At 41.6% G+C, this 14042-nt stretch overlaps 1 protein-coding gene across 2 annotated transcripts in view; it reads left to right on the top strand.

Moving 5' to 3' along the window:
* Positions 1–14042, top strand: part of crhr1 (corticotropin releasing hormone receptor 1) — a 297757-nt gene that overhangs the window by 87781 nt on the left and 195934 nt on the right. For both annotated transcript variants that reach the window (XM_077212216.1, XM_077212215.1), the window contains exons 3-4: positions 9012–9062; positions 12669–12788. In XM_077212216.1, the coding sequence (XP_077068331.1) occupies positions 12693–12788 (96 nt within the window). In that variant the 5' untranslated portion in view covers positions 9012–9062; positions 12669–12692. The remainder of the gene's footprint in view (positions 1–9011; positions 9063–12668; positions 12789–14042) is intronic.

Below are 14042 nucleotides of genomic sequence, written 5' to 3'. Positions count from 1 at the left end.
ATGCAGAAGCACGTTCTGATCGTCAGGTTCCTGAGGAGCAAGGTCTTGTAAATCCTTATGTCCCTCTTTATCCTCTTGGGCCTTGTCCCTGGTGCGACTGCACTGCAGAGACCGCCCCTGAGCCACTGCAGGTAGTGAGTTAAAAATTCTGTTATATCAGTTCTCCTGCTCGCGTGGTCTCTACTAGAGGGTAGGGACTTGCTCGCTTTCGGTCAACGTATTGTGCCTGGAGTCGGATTGGCCGTACACACGAAAACGCAAGGGTGTCGGTTTCAAATTTATCCACTCTGGGACCCGGTTTCAAAAAATAGCGGTTTGAGTGTCCCAAAATGCCGGATCCGTCTGGACGAAACGCCAATATGATACAAAATTTGTACGTAGCTAAATGCGTCTCTATGTGGACAGGGCCTAAGAGTCATTTAACAAGCTGACCTTTGAACATTGCCTGTTGTTTTACAAGGGGCTGTTTGTGTTTATCAGGATTGGTCAAGAGCTTTGTCATGGATTGCTGATCTCCAGAGGATTGTTGGATAAGAAGCAGCATTATTTGAATTTGACAGCTGAAATTAATGAAATTACAAAAACCTCAAATGCTTACAATGACTTCAGCCATTACTAGAGAAGCACTAATTTGAGACTTATCAGCTAGGCATAGAATGATGTCAGTCAAATTTTTTGAAAAATTGCTATTGGTATTGAATTACACTATGTTGATTACTTTATCAAATTAATTACAATTCATTTTAGTTTTTTTGAATTTGAATAGTTGAATGACCATTCCATCCTGTCATTTCGTGTAACTTAAGACATTACGCTATTGTGGCAGATGAAAACGTTGAATACAGTGTTTTTAAATAACTAAACCATAAGTAAACAAGAAAGATATTGTTTGTTTATTTTACTGCTAAAATACAATATTTTTATGATTATGATGACACTTTGCAAAATTTATCTTGAGTTAATTTAAATGCATTTTACTAACCCTTCACATTTATGTATTTTAATTATACGTATTGTTATAGCAAGTGCAGTCCGCTTTATGCATAATAAATTATGAGTATGCTTGTTTTAAAGTAAATAAAATCCTGAACATGTGACCGCAAATACGTTTAGCCTGTTCTGTGAACACTCGTAATTTCTTCTCTCATATACATACAAACTGATAAGAACAAATACATCTGCACTCAAAAAATTCTGTCTGTGTTCACATTGTGAGCCGTGTGTGTCCTCAGCATCATTCTGGAACTGATATCACATGTAGTTTGACTTCAAACAAACAACATAGTGGAGGCTGAACATCTTGTTTTCGGGTTTTCAGTACAAAACACATTCTGAAGGACGTGCATTCAGTAACTCTCCTTTTCAAGTTCTTATAAAGTGTTTCACCGTTGTTTAAAAGCTGAGAATCAGTTTGATTTGTGTGTTTGAATTAATTCAAAACTTGTTTGTTTGCATTTTGAATAAAACAAATATTTTTTGTAATGTATGTAATGTTGCAATTTATTGTTGTAAAATAATATAATTAAATAATAAAACAGCTTACCATTTTCTTGTTCATTTAGTGGAAAAAAGTATGAAAAAAACATTATTTTGTTTAATAAAATGTTGTGAGTAAAACATTTGATACTATTGTTTTAGCTATATCATCTATCCATAAATTGTAGATAGGAATATAAATGTATTTGATGTGTGTCCATTATAATGTTTTTTTTTCCAGCTCCTCAGATCAGCAGATGTATTGAGAAATTTATGAAAGTAAACTTCAAACTATCAGCGCAGTTTTTCCAAGTATCACATCCAATAATAGATTTTTTTTTCTTCTGAGAGATGTGCAGTAGCTTGTATAAAGCACATCAAGATCAAATGCTTTTATTTCCTAAGAGGCGTAATGTTCCCATAAAATCTCTGACATAAACACAAACATGGATGTCAGGATAAATTACGTTTGCAGAAACCGCAATGTCCCTCATTGTGCTGCCAAATAAACAAAGTTCATTCTGTAGGGTGTAACCTTATTTTCAAATCAATATGTTTACGGCACGATAATGAGAATACATTGTTTTGCACATCCGTTTCTGCTATTTAAAAAGAAATTGAGAGCAGAGCTGCTCATATCCTTTATGAATTATTCAGCATGGATATCCCTGTCCACTGGCCAGAGGATGATAATACACGGTGACATGCTAGTGTGGGTTATTAGCGCCAATGTGTGTGTTCTGCTCCAGCCGAACTGTCCATCGTATTTGTGGAGTAGAAGATTAATAGATGTGTGCTTGTTTTATCTTCCTGAACAGCAGACAGGAGGGTGAATAGAGAAACAAATTCAACCATGTACTGATATGCAAAGGACTGATAGGCAAAAATAGGCAATATTTTACTGTTTTCACATTGTCCATTTGTAATTACTTTAAACATCCAAAATCCATGTTAACAACTTATGAGACCCTGTAAACAACATATTAACTACATATGCACAAAAGATCTGATGAAAACAACAACAATGAATTGTATTGTTTCTCAGTGGCTTAGTTCACATCTCTGCTGAAAATACCAGCTTAGAACTCAATGAATTTCTTGTTCAAGCTTTTTTATTCTGGTTGGGTGCTGCCTGCACTGTTTTAAAGATACAGCATCAAATAAACAGTATAATTCAACTTTAGGAAATAAAAAAATCAAGATTCACAAACACAACATGTTGTGCTTTAAGCTTGAATTGCTCTGTGGTAAAAAAATATTCTTGAACTTACTTGAATTTTCATGATGGTCCGGGGTATGCGTGATTAAATAAGCAATATCACAAAAGAAATAGTGCAGATGATCAAAATATGTGGTATAATGGTATAAATAAAGGTAGTCACTATGGAACACAGAATCCTCTCAGAGATTAGCGAAGGGAGGATCCATGTGCAGGAAAACTTTAAACTTATTAAAATAATAACAACCAAAGAGCAGAACAGAGAACATCAACGAAACATCAAACAAAGGACAACACCAGACAAGGAGCATACTGTATGAAACACTGGGGTTTAAATACCCAAGGAGTAATTGGGAAACAAAACGCACCTGGGAACAAATCAAATAACTAATCAACCAGAAAAACTGCAAAGGACTACAAAACATGCTGCAGAACGTCTCGGTTACTAATGTAACATTCGTTCCCTAAAGGAGGGAACGGGAGACGTGAGGAGCCGAGATCATGACGGCCGTTACAGTGATGGCCAACAACAGTGGCGACGGGACATAACGTCTCCCGTTCCCTCCTACAGGGAACGAGGGTTACATTAGTAGCCTAGACGTTCCCTATCAGTCGTGACAACGTAATTGGATCCCTATGAAAAACGCCACGGTTGCTGCCACATCCAGTGCCCTACGCAAGACTCTCAGACCCCCAACTGACTGGGGCGGAAGGCCTGCGTAGAGGGAGTTCAAACTGCTGTTCCATCATACCCCACACAGTAGAACTCTTGGATAACACTGGGAAAGCGTGCCTTTCCAGGGAAAGGGGCACTGCGGAAGCCACATTCTGCCCAAAGGGAAGTAACATGTGGAGAATACACATATGGACTGGCCGGTTAGGGGCAGGGAAACATATGGCATGTCACTGGGGTGGCTCCAGCCTGAGAAGGGGGAGGCAACACCGCACAGTGACGGCAGAGCAGACTCTGCCAAGGGAAAGACACGGTCTCACCGCAGGGAGCTGGTCGTGGAAGAATACACATAGGGGATCGCCGCAGGGATCACTACATATGGAACCCAGCCTAGCACTAGACCTGGCGTCGGACGCTCCACAATGTCCGACTGCCGAAGGGGTACGGAGGAACTCTACAGGGTTCACATAAGTGGGGAACTCGACTGGAGCAAAAACCGCACGTTTCTGCTCCTTGTGGAGGGGAGTGGTGCAGCAAGCCGACACTAGAAAGGGAACTTCGGTGTTACTGGCTGGTGCGAGCACACAGGAAGAAACCGGCTCAACATGTAGGCTATAAAACCTAGCGGGCGTGTTTAAGTGACACTCCTAGTGGAGTGGGCTCTCAATCCAGGTGGGCAAGGCATGCCTTGGCCTCCATAAGCCAAGGCGATGGCATCCACTATCCAGTGGGGCATTCTCTGCTTGGAGACAGCCTTTCCCTTCTGCTGGCCTCCGTAAAAGACGAAGAGCTGGTCTGAGGTCCTGAGGCTTTGCGTTCTGTCCACGTATCGGCGCAGAGCATGAACTGGACAGAGAAAATCCAGGGCTGGGTCTGCCTCCTCCGAAGGCAGTGCTTGCAGGTTCTCCACCTGGTCCCGGAAGGGAGTGGTAGGAACCTTGGGCACGTATCCGGTCTCAGGATCAGGTGAGAGTTAACCAGGCCGAATTCCAGGCACAATTCGTCGACCGAAAATGCATGCAGGTCCCCTGCCCTCTTGATGGAGGTCAATGCAATTAGGAGTACTGTCTTACAGGACAGAATTACAGAACACTACTCAACTAACAGGTTCACCTTCAACGCATAGAGGCGCCTTGTAGAGGGGGCTCTAGCGGAAGTGATGGTGTCGACTATAGCCTGGGGTAGGTCACCTAGAACTTCTGCGTCCCATCCAGGGACCAGACATGTAGTTTCCAGAGGTCTGGGCACGGGTGCCATAGGGTGCCCTGTCTCTGAGAGCGCAGCAAGAAAGACCTGCTCCTCGCTCCCCCTGACTTTGCACAGGGTCTGTGCAAGAAGGTTCACTGGAGGAAACGCATACTTGCGTAGGTCCCGGGGCAAGCTGTGTGCCAGTGCATCCGTGCCGAGAACAACCGGCGGTGGGACATGTCCGGGGCAGCAAACAGATCTGCCTGTGCGGTCCCGAAGCGCCTCCATATCAGCTGGACCAGAAGGGATGGAGTCGCCACTCTCCCAGTAGCACCTGCTACTGTGAGAGCTCGTCGGCTGCACGGTTGGCCTGGCCTGGAAAATAAATGGCATGAAGCGTCCTCAGATGCTTCTGACTCCAAAGGAGTTGCGGCAGGAGCGTAGACCACCCTGACGGTTGATGTACGCAATGGTCGCAGTGCTGTCTGTACGGACCAGTAAATGCTTGCCTAGTAGCAGCGTTTTGAAGTGGCCCAGAGCAAGATGTACTTCTAACTACTCGAGGTAGTTGATGGGCAAATGCAGTTGAGGCCCCGTCCACAGACCTGATGCTGCATGCCCGTTGTACGTGGCCCCCCAGCCGGTGGCAAAGGCATCCATGGTGACCACAGAATGCCTGGACACTTGTTCTAGGGGAACACCTGAATGAAGGGTCCGACCACAAGCTGAGAGTTTGGCGACAGTGCTGGGTAATTTGGAGCCAGTGTTGGAGTGGCCTCATATGAAGCAATCCGAGCGACGTTACCGCGGCTGCAGATGCCATATGCCCCAGGAGCCTCTGAAAAAGTTTTAGTGATGCCGCTGTTCTAATCTGAATGAGCTCACGCAGTTCAACACTGAATGGAAATGGGCCTCTGTGAGGCGAGTTGATCGAGTCCAGCTCCATACAGAGAAAAGAGATCCTCTGCCCGGGGGTGAGTTTGCTCTTTTCTTTGACCTGAAGCCCTAGGTGGCTGAGGTGACTGAGCACCATGACCCTGTGTTCACACAACTGCTCTCTCGACTGGGCCAGGATGAACCAGTCGTCGAGGTAGTTGAGAATGCTAAAGCATCTTGAATGGCAGCCTGTGAAGGGACTGTTTCAGGACACGCAGGTCCAAGATTGGTCATAATCTACCGCGTTTCTTGGGTACAATGAAATATGGGCTGTAGAAGCCGGTCTTCATATCTGCTGGAGGGACCGGCTCAATCGCGTCCTTCACCAGTAGGACTGCGATCTATGCCCTGAGTAAAGGAGTATTTTCCGCCAGAACACGGGTAAAGGCTGGGGAGCGCCGGGCGAACTGAATCGCATAGCCGAGTCTGATGGTACGGATGAGCCAGCGAGATGGCCTGGGAAGCACTAGCCAGGATCCCAGATACCGTGCAAGCGGGGACAGACGTACCCACGGTTCGGTAGCGCGGCGGAATGCAGGGACCCGACTCGGACGGCATAGGAGCCTGAAGTGCTTTAGCAATCACGAGCGAATTCCACAAGCACAATAATAGGGCAGACAGCTGAAACCATTGCATACTGAAAAGACGCAGAACACAGAAGGTTGTGCTATAAATGCTTTCGTCTAGGTTGTCCAGAACGCGCTCCCCACTGAGTCTCAATGGGGAAAGGACTGCGTTCGTACTTCGTAGGCTACTTTTCATGAACGTACGAGGAGCGTGACACCTTCGAACACGAATATTATATTCCATTCCCCGGTTCAATGTGCACGAGGATCTGTTTGATCGTGATCATTTTGAACGCGCGTTTAGCAAGTCTTGCAACTCGGTACCAATTGAATATAGCTACTCTTTACCGCTATGGAGGTATTTTGTCATGTCTAATGTATTAAATATGCCACCATAATGCAACCAAAGTACAGCATAGCAATAAGTAGATGTCTATAAGTAATTGTAAATCATACAAAATAAATGCCATGATCACTAGATTTTATACAGGTGTTACTATAATGATTTTGTTAATGGTGATCAGCAACCAAATATTGATAATGTGGAAGTTACTGCCTTTTGCCTTGGCATGACTTCTCGCTTTTTGCTGACAATACAAAGGCAGAGTACAGTAACTTTAAAATAGTGGTCAAAAGTCATATTTGAGCTCAATATTTTTTATGTAGATCATTTTCATTACTAAAACATCTAACTGCCAGATTTCCAGTGTTCTACCAATAATTAATTTGGCGGGTCATTTTTCTCAGTTCCACACTCTAGCGACTTTAGGTATTTTGCTTTTTTAGGGCAGAGTTGCATCGCAACGGCACGCTTCACCGGCGGGACATCCACATACCCCTTAGCTGCTCCGCCATTGAGGGTGGTCAGGAGGGAGAAGCAAATAGGACGGCTTCTGGCACTATACGGTGCTGTCCACGTCCTAGTGAGCTCCTCATGCTCTTCCGGAAAGAATAGTACTGGGGCGGCGTGCTGAGAACCAGCACAGCCCGCCCCGAGAAACCAATCATCCAACTGAGAAGGTTCGGGACGTGGTGGAGTGTTCCACGCAAGCCCAACCTTTTTGCCGGCACGGGAAAGCATAACCGCATATTCTGTATTGGACTCAGGCAATGCTACACTCCCCGAAGGGGGTAACACTGCCTAATCCTCATCTCCAGCGGACTGAAGCTCCCCCTCCGATGCTGCAACCGACATCTGGCCATCAGGTGGAGCTCCAAAGGACACGACTGGTCGTCCATGAGAAGGACCAGCACGCTCCTTTGGAGGCTCCAACAGCGGCAGCGTTTGTGAGGCGTGAGGGACCCACGGAGATTGCCTCGGCGGGGAAGCCCTCACGGTAATCCTCAGATCACCCTGCCTAAGCAGCGAAATAGGCCTATTCTGAGGTCCAGAATAGGCACTAGATCGGGGCATAGGCGAGGGGACTGCACCTCCCTTGAGGTAAGCTAGTCTCGATCTCAACACTGCCATAGTCATATTCCCACAATGGGAACATGAACTACTCACAAAGGCTGTCTCAGCGTGCTGAATGCCCAAACACGAGAGGCAGCTATTGTGGCCGTCTGCTGGCACCAGGGAGCGACCGCATCCAGATACGCACAAGCGAAATGACATCCTGAAAAGGACGCAGGGTCACGCTTGTGCTGCTCTTTTTGTAAATGAAAAAATGTTCTTTATGAACACTAACAGTGCTGAGGCACCCAGGGAATGGCCGCTGTGTACTGTGTAGTGAGGGTAAACGCCCACCGAACCGACACAAGCTGTCTTGCTGTAAAAACAGCAGTTGTTTGAACAAAGAAATGTTTGCGGCCACTCGCTGCTCACGCCGTCACACCAACACTGTCTGTAGAGTTTTAAACAAACAACAGCAGTCTGCAGATTCAGAGATGAACAGCAAGCTCGGCTTCGAAGTAAAAGAAAATGAGTGTGTGCGCCCGTTTCCTGTTTATACCCCCGCAGCACAATGTTCATTGGCTCGTTCTGTAGACACTCGAAGATGATAGGGCTCCCTGAAGTGATCCCAATTACGTACGTAACGTTGAGCGTGAGCGACTGATAGGGAACAGCAAATGACACCACACAAGACCAAGGGAACACACGCTTGGATCATGGCACACTTGTCTCATTCATGACAGTTATGCTGAATTCAGAACCACATACTAGCATACTATTACTATTTCTGTCATAGAAAGATATAGTAAAAGCATGAGGAGTATACTCGTATATTTTTCTGAATTCAGATTTAGTGTTATACAATGAATCATTTGTAAAGGATTCAATGACTCACTCATAAATACTTGTTGCCACCTAATTGTTTAATGATAACCTGTAGAAAGAATCATTGAAAAATAATACACAGTGTATTATTAGATTAGATAAAATTAGATTAGATTAGATTTGATTAGATTAGATTAGATTACAAACAGCCCTACCGCCAAGATCAACTTTTTGTATACCGTTTTATTTACATAGGGACATCTGCAGGCTTCGATAATTTGTCAGTGAGAAACCAAGAAATATATGCTGTAAATTAAATGAAGGCAATTTGTATTGAGACGCAAGAACGAGAGAATGTGGGAGTGTTTGTAAATGTCACACTTTCAGCAAGGATCGACATCCTCCACCAGTCATCAAGCAATATAAGGTGTCACAAATCATTAAACCTATTAATGGAGAAAGGTTCTGGATAAGATTGTATTGTGTGTAAGAAGCTCTGCACTTATATTTCTGTACAGGAAATAGTGATAAGTGGCGCTTAGCATTTATTTTTTCTTTATAATGTCAGTATTTTTCATTTAAAATGTATTTTTTATTTAATAATAAATACTGTATATATAGTTTATGTATGTATTTAATATGATGTTTAAAATTACATATTTAAAAGTCACATATCGCAGACATGACCCCATACTGTACATCTATGAGGTAAATTGTTTTCATTTTCTTTCCCAGCTCGCACTTTGATCCTATGGAACCAGACGTCTAGTCCTACCAACTCTACAGGTCAGTTTACACCTCAGGTTTTTACAATCTGTAAATGGAAACAGAAAAATGGTGTTACAGCCAGTGGGCATAACTGTGATATTTCCTAGAAAATATTTAGTGTAGGCTTTGAGCATGTGAAATTACTTCAGACGCTGCAATAAATTTGGACAAGATATCAAACACTAGCGAGTCTGTTTTTAATAATAAATTACAAATAGTAAATTCAGAATTTGAAAGGTGAAAGTATGTCATCCTGTGCCTAGAGCAAAACCAGGCAGAACTGTAAAAATAAAATAACCTGTTTTAAAACAGGTTTGCCAAACAAAACCTATGTACAGTATGTTTGCCATTGGTTGGTAAAAACAGATCACATGATGTTTAGATCCTCTATTGGCCAAATGTATTTTCTTTCTGTGAACAATTTATCCAGAATGCAGTGGATTAAGACATATATGTGGAAGTCTCCTGGGAGGATTAAGGACTCGCGTTTTAATCTCCGCTGGGTCCCAGAGATCCGTTTTGATTAAAAGAACAATGTGTGGAAAAACTATAAATTCTGGAAAAGGGTTAGGGTTAGGGTAAAAGAAGGAAAAAATAATTCTGATTATACAAGTGTGTCCTGCAGTTAACACAAACACACAAAAACAAAAACACAGAGATAAAGATGGATAAAAAAGTATTCAATTCAAACCATCCTCAAGAATTCCACGTGTCTCCCATGCAGCAATCACCACTAATAGCCTTAAGTGCTTATGCCAGAGCCTCTGAAGTTTCTAGAGAATAATGTTTCTTTAGGCATTGTGAGATTCGATCATTGCCAAGATACCACATAGAAAATAACCAGTGTTAAATGATCTCCTGCGTATGTAATAGGAAACACATGGAGCTGATTGACTCAATTTAAAATATTGATTGTGTGTGCGTTGTGGAAAGCTCAGCAGATTTCAGCAAATAATGTAACACAAGTCATTCACAAAGTTCTACACATTATGTTTCATGTTAGTTTAATAAATATCTCGGCCGATCAGATTATGCTTTCACTTCAGCAACTAATGAGATACTTTCAGCTTCATTTAAAATATTTAATATTATATTTCAATATTGCATCTTTTCTATTGGCAGTTTGATTGACATTGATTATATAGAACAGAACAGGGAATTGTCCAAATTCACATCGGCACAGCTCAACAAGTCAGAGCATTTCTGCTAACTAGCAGTGTTTACTTTTTGTGTAAATGTAGCTTGTCATGCTAAATGCTACTTAGAACTGAACTTAGTCCAGCTATAGTCAATCTACTTAAAAAGAAGTAGTTAAATAGAATATAAGCTATTAACAAAAAGACCTTAAACCAATTGGATGTATTAAGGAGGAAACATCTTTTAAATATATAGCAGATTACAACATTTCTAATTTAATTAGATTAGGGTGACAACATTAAATGTAATCAATTTAATGCTAAATGTTGTACAACAACAATACAAACCTAGAATATATTTGAAAACATTGTAATGAACAGCAGTGTTTAGCTAAACATTTAGCTATAAAAGAGATGCTAAATGCCAGCAAGGTAAGTAAATCAGTGAATCGTTTTTTATTGAACCGATTCACTAAAATGAATCAGACTTCCCAAAATTACAAATGAGAAAGATGATGATTTAAAGCCATTAAAAGCAAGGACAATAACTGTAAAGTTTAATTATTTTTTCTAATAGGACAGGACTTGATTTTTTTTGGATGGTTTTAAACTTGATTGTTGGATGGTTGTGGTTTGCTGTGATGTCATGTGAGTGACAGGTTGTCCCACTCTTGTGCATCGAGTAAAAAAAGAGGACGATTTAAAGCCCATTAATACTAAGGGTGATAACTGTTACTATAGTATAAAGTTTAATTAACATTCTAATTATATTAGAATAGAGAAGTCCACATCACAACTATAACAATAATGAGACAGAGGAACATTATCTTTGGAAACACTTTTAGAATGATTTTTTTTTTCCAGCTGATGAATCAATCAGAATTCACCTGACTTTAAAGGGATAGTTCACCCAAAAATGAAAATTCTGTCAGTATTTACTCACCCTCATGTTGTTCCAACCCCGAAAGACCTTCGTTCATCTTCGGAACACGAGTTAAGATATTTTTGATGAAATCAGAGAGCTGGATCACTCCTCCATACTAGTCCATAGGCTTCTTGAGGGATTGAAACTTGCCAGCCCCGAAAAAGTCATTAAAAACATCAATAAAATGGTCCAAGTGACTACAGTGGCTCAATCTTAAGTTTATCAAGCGACGAGAATACTTTTTGTGCGCAAAAACAAACAAAAATAACGACTTTATTTCAACTATTTATTTCCTTCTCTGTTGGCCTCTAGTCAGTTAACGTAGTCTGATAGCGTAGAGCTACGTCACACGTAGGCTCACTATTGGCCGACGCTGGTCATGTGGGTGATGCGTGTGACGTACAACAACAGAAGAACTGCAATATATCACTAGTGAACTGACTCGAGGCCCACAGATAAGGAAATGAATAGTTGAAATAAAGTATTTATTTTTGGTTTTTTTACCCACAAAAAGTATTCTCGTCGTTTGATAAACTTAAGATCGTGCCACTGTAGTCACTTGGATTATTTTAACGATGTCTTTAATGACTTTTCGAGGCCTGCAAGTTTCAATCCTTGAAGAATCCTATGGACTAGTATGGAGGAGTGATCCAGCTCTCAGATTTCATCAAAAATATCTTGTTTCGTGTTCTGAAGATGAACAAAGGTCTTATGGGGTTGGAACAATATGAGAGTGAGTAAATACTGACAGAATTTTAATTTTTGGGAGAACTAACCCTTTAAAGAGCTTGAGCATTTAAAGCAGCTGACGATATAACAGCAACATGTGCTTACAATAAACAAAATATTATCATCAAGGCTAAAAGTTGTTGGTGTGAATGGCTTTTGCACTGTGAATATTAATAATATTAAATCAGTGATATTAAATATTTTTTAAATCAATCAATCAATCATTATAATAATCATTACAATATTATGAAAACTGCTGAACTACAATCATACTATTGAAAAATATAGCTAAATATTATTATTGTCAGGGTTTGGGGTTGAGGAGATGAGGCGAGGACTCAAACGCAGAAGAAAACAAAATACAACAAAAACTACCCCGAGGGGGAAAACAAGACTGACTTGAACGACTTGACTTGACTGAAGCACACAGCTGGGAAACACACAGTGTACATACGATGATGAACCAGCACAGGACTGCAAACACGAGGGAGAACAGGTGGAGCAAAATAATCAATAATAAGGTAACAAGATGGGAGGGGCACAAGCACAAGCACATGGCCAGTAAAACCAATCACCAGCCATGTTCTTAATTTTTTTTTATTCAACTTTACAAAAGCTTACAATAACATTTAACATCAAACATAAGACAAACAGATATTGGGGAAACATATAACAGATCTTACATTGTACAGAGTAAAACATCACTAGACAAAACAAGGGCACTGACATATTTGAAGATTTGCTTTCAGTTAAAACAGCTCAAACTGTGAAACCGAGGACTAATGTTTCAATCTCAAAGCCTTCCTTCTTTCTCTTCCTCCCTCTGTCTTTCAGGTTTGTTTTGTAACACTTCGATTGATGGCATTGGGACATGCTGGCCCAGGAGCAGTGCTGGAGAAGTGGTGTCCCGCCCCTGTCCGGAGACTTTCCTCGGAGTCCGATACAACACCACCAGTAAGTGCCAAGCATCTCACATTGAATCACTCTTTCATGCTAGTCCCATCTGGAAGGCTCCTTCTGCTCTTGTTTACGACAGCACAAGCAGACAGTTTATATATCTGTTTTATAGAAGACCTAGTCACTTGACTCATTTATTCTTCTCTTGTCAAGCTGATGTTGTTGGATTTCAAACAATGGCTGGTCTTTTGGGATATTTCTGTGCCTGTGACTTCTGGAAGTAATGTTTTGGATGAATGTATACATCTGGCACTGCTTGATAGGAACAGCAGCAGTCTGAGCATCGTAACCGAGCAGTCAGCTGAGAGCTACAGTACATTACAAGCTTTTAAATTCATGTCTGTGTGTGTGTGGGAAAGAGAGAGGGAGTGTTTGCGCGTCTGCCAAATTGGCCTGTGTGTGTTAGGCTGCATGTAGGTCAGATTTGAAGTCTTGCATGCTACCAAGTTATGTTTTATCATTTCTACAAGCTCACTAATTGTTCTGCCAATGTGAGTGTACCGACCATATCTTCTTTGGTGAAGGAATGTGTGTGTTTGTGTGTGTGTGTGTGTGTGTGTGTGTGTGCGCGTGTGCGTGCGTGCGTGTGTGCGTGCGTTGCAATGAGAGAGACACACTGCTGTGACAAAATTGTTGCAGTATCCCTCAGAAACTAATACCAAGTTCTAAATGCTCCCTGTGGACGGAGGTGTAGTTTCCCTTTCTTTCTTTCTTTCTTTCTTTCTTTCTTTCTTTCTTTCTTTCTTTCTTTCTTTCTTTCTTTCTTTCTTTCTTTCTTTCTCTCTCTCTCTCTCATTTTATCCTTCCTTCCTTCCTTCTGTTTTCTTTCTTTCCTGTCATCCTGCTTTTCTTTTTTGTCTTTCTTTCCGCTTTCTTGCCTTTCAAATTTGTTCCTACCTTTACATCTTTCTCCCTTATATCTATACTGTAACAATTGTCATATTGATTTTTGTCATTCACAAGCTATTTCATGTCTCTTAACTCGGGTGTTAAAAATGGAAGGTGAGATGGGTTAAACCTTTTTAAACATTAAACTTGAATGTTATCTTAATTTTAAATGTAACTAAAACTTAATTAACAAACTAATATCTGTCAGGAACCAATCACACTCAACATCCTTCACCACACAACGATCACTCTCCCCAGAATACTAATCACCTGCACCTGTTCACAATCTGTAAGCCCCATCAACCCCTGCATAAAAACACTCACCACGGCCTCAGTCTTTGTCAAGCTTCCAACAGGAACAGA

Source organism: Siphateles boraxobius, unplaced genomic scaffold, assembly GCF_051911475.1.
Source record: "Siphateles boraxobius isolate OS27281-9 unplaced genomic scaffold, OSU_SipBor_1 66, whole genome shotgun sequence".
Taxonomy (NCBI): domain Eukaryota; kingdom Metazoa; phylum Chordata; class Actinopteri; order Cypriniformes; family Leuciscidae; genus Siphateles; species Siphateles boraxobius.
The sequence above is the reverse complement of the archived record's forward strand: the minus strand, read 5'-3'. Positions and strand labels throughout refer to the sequence as shown.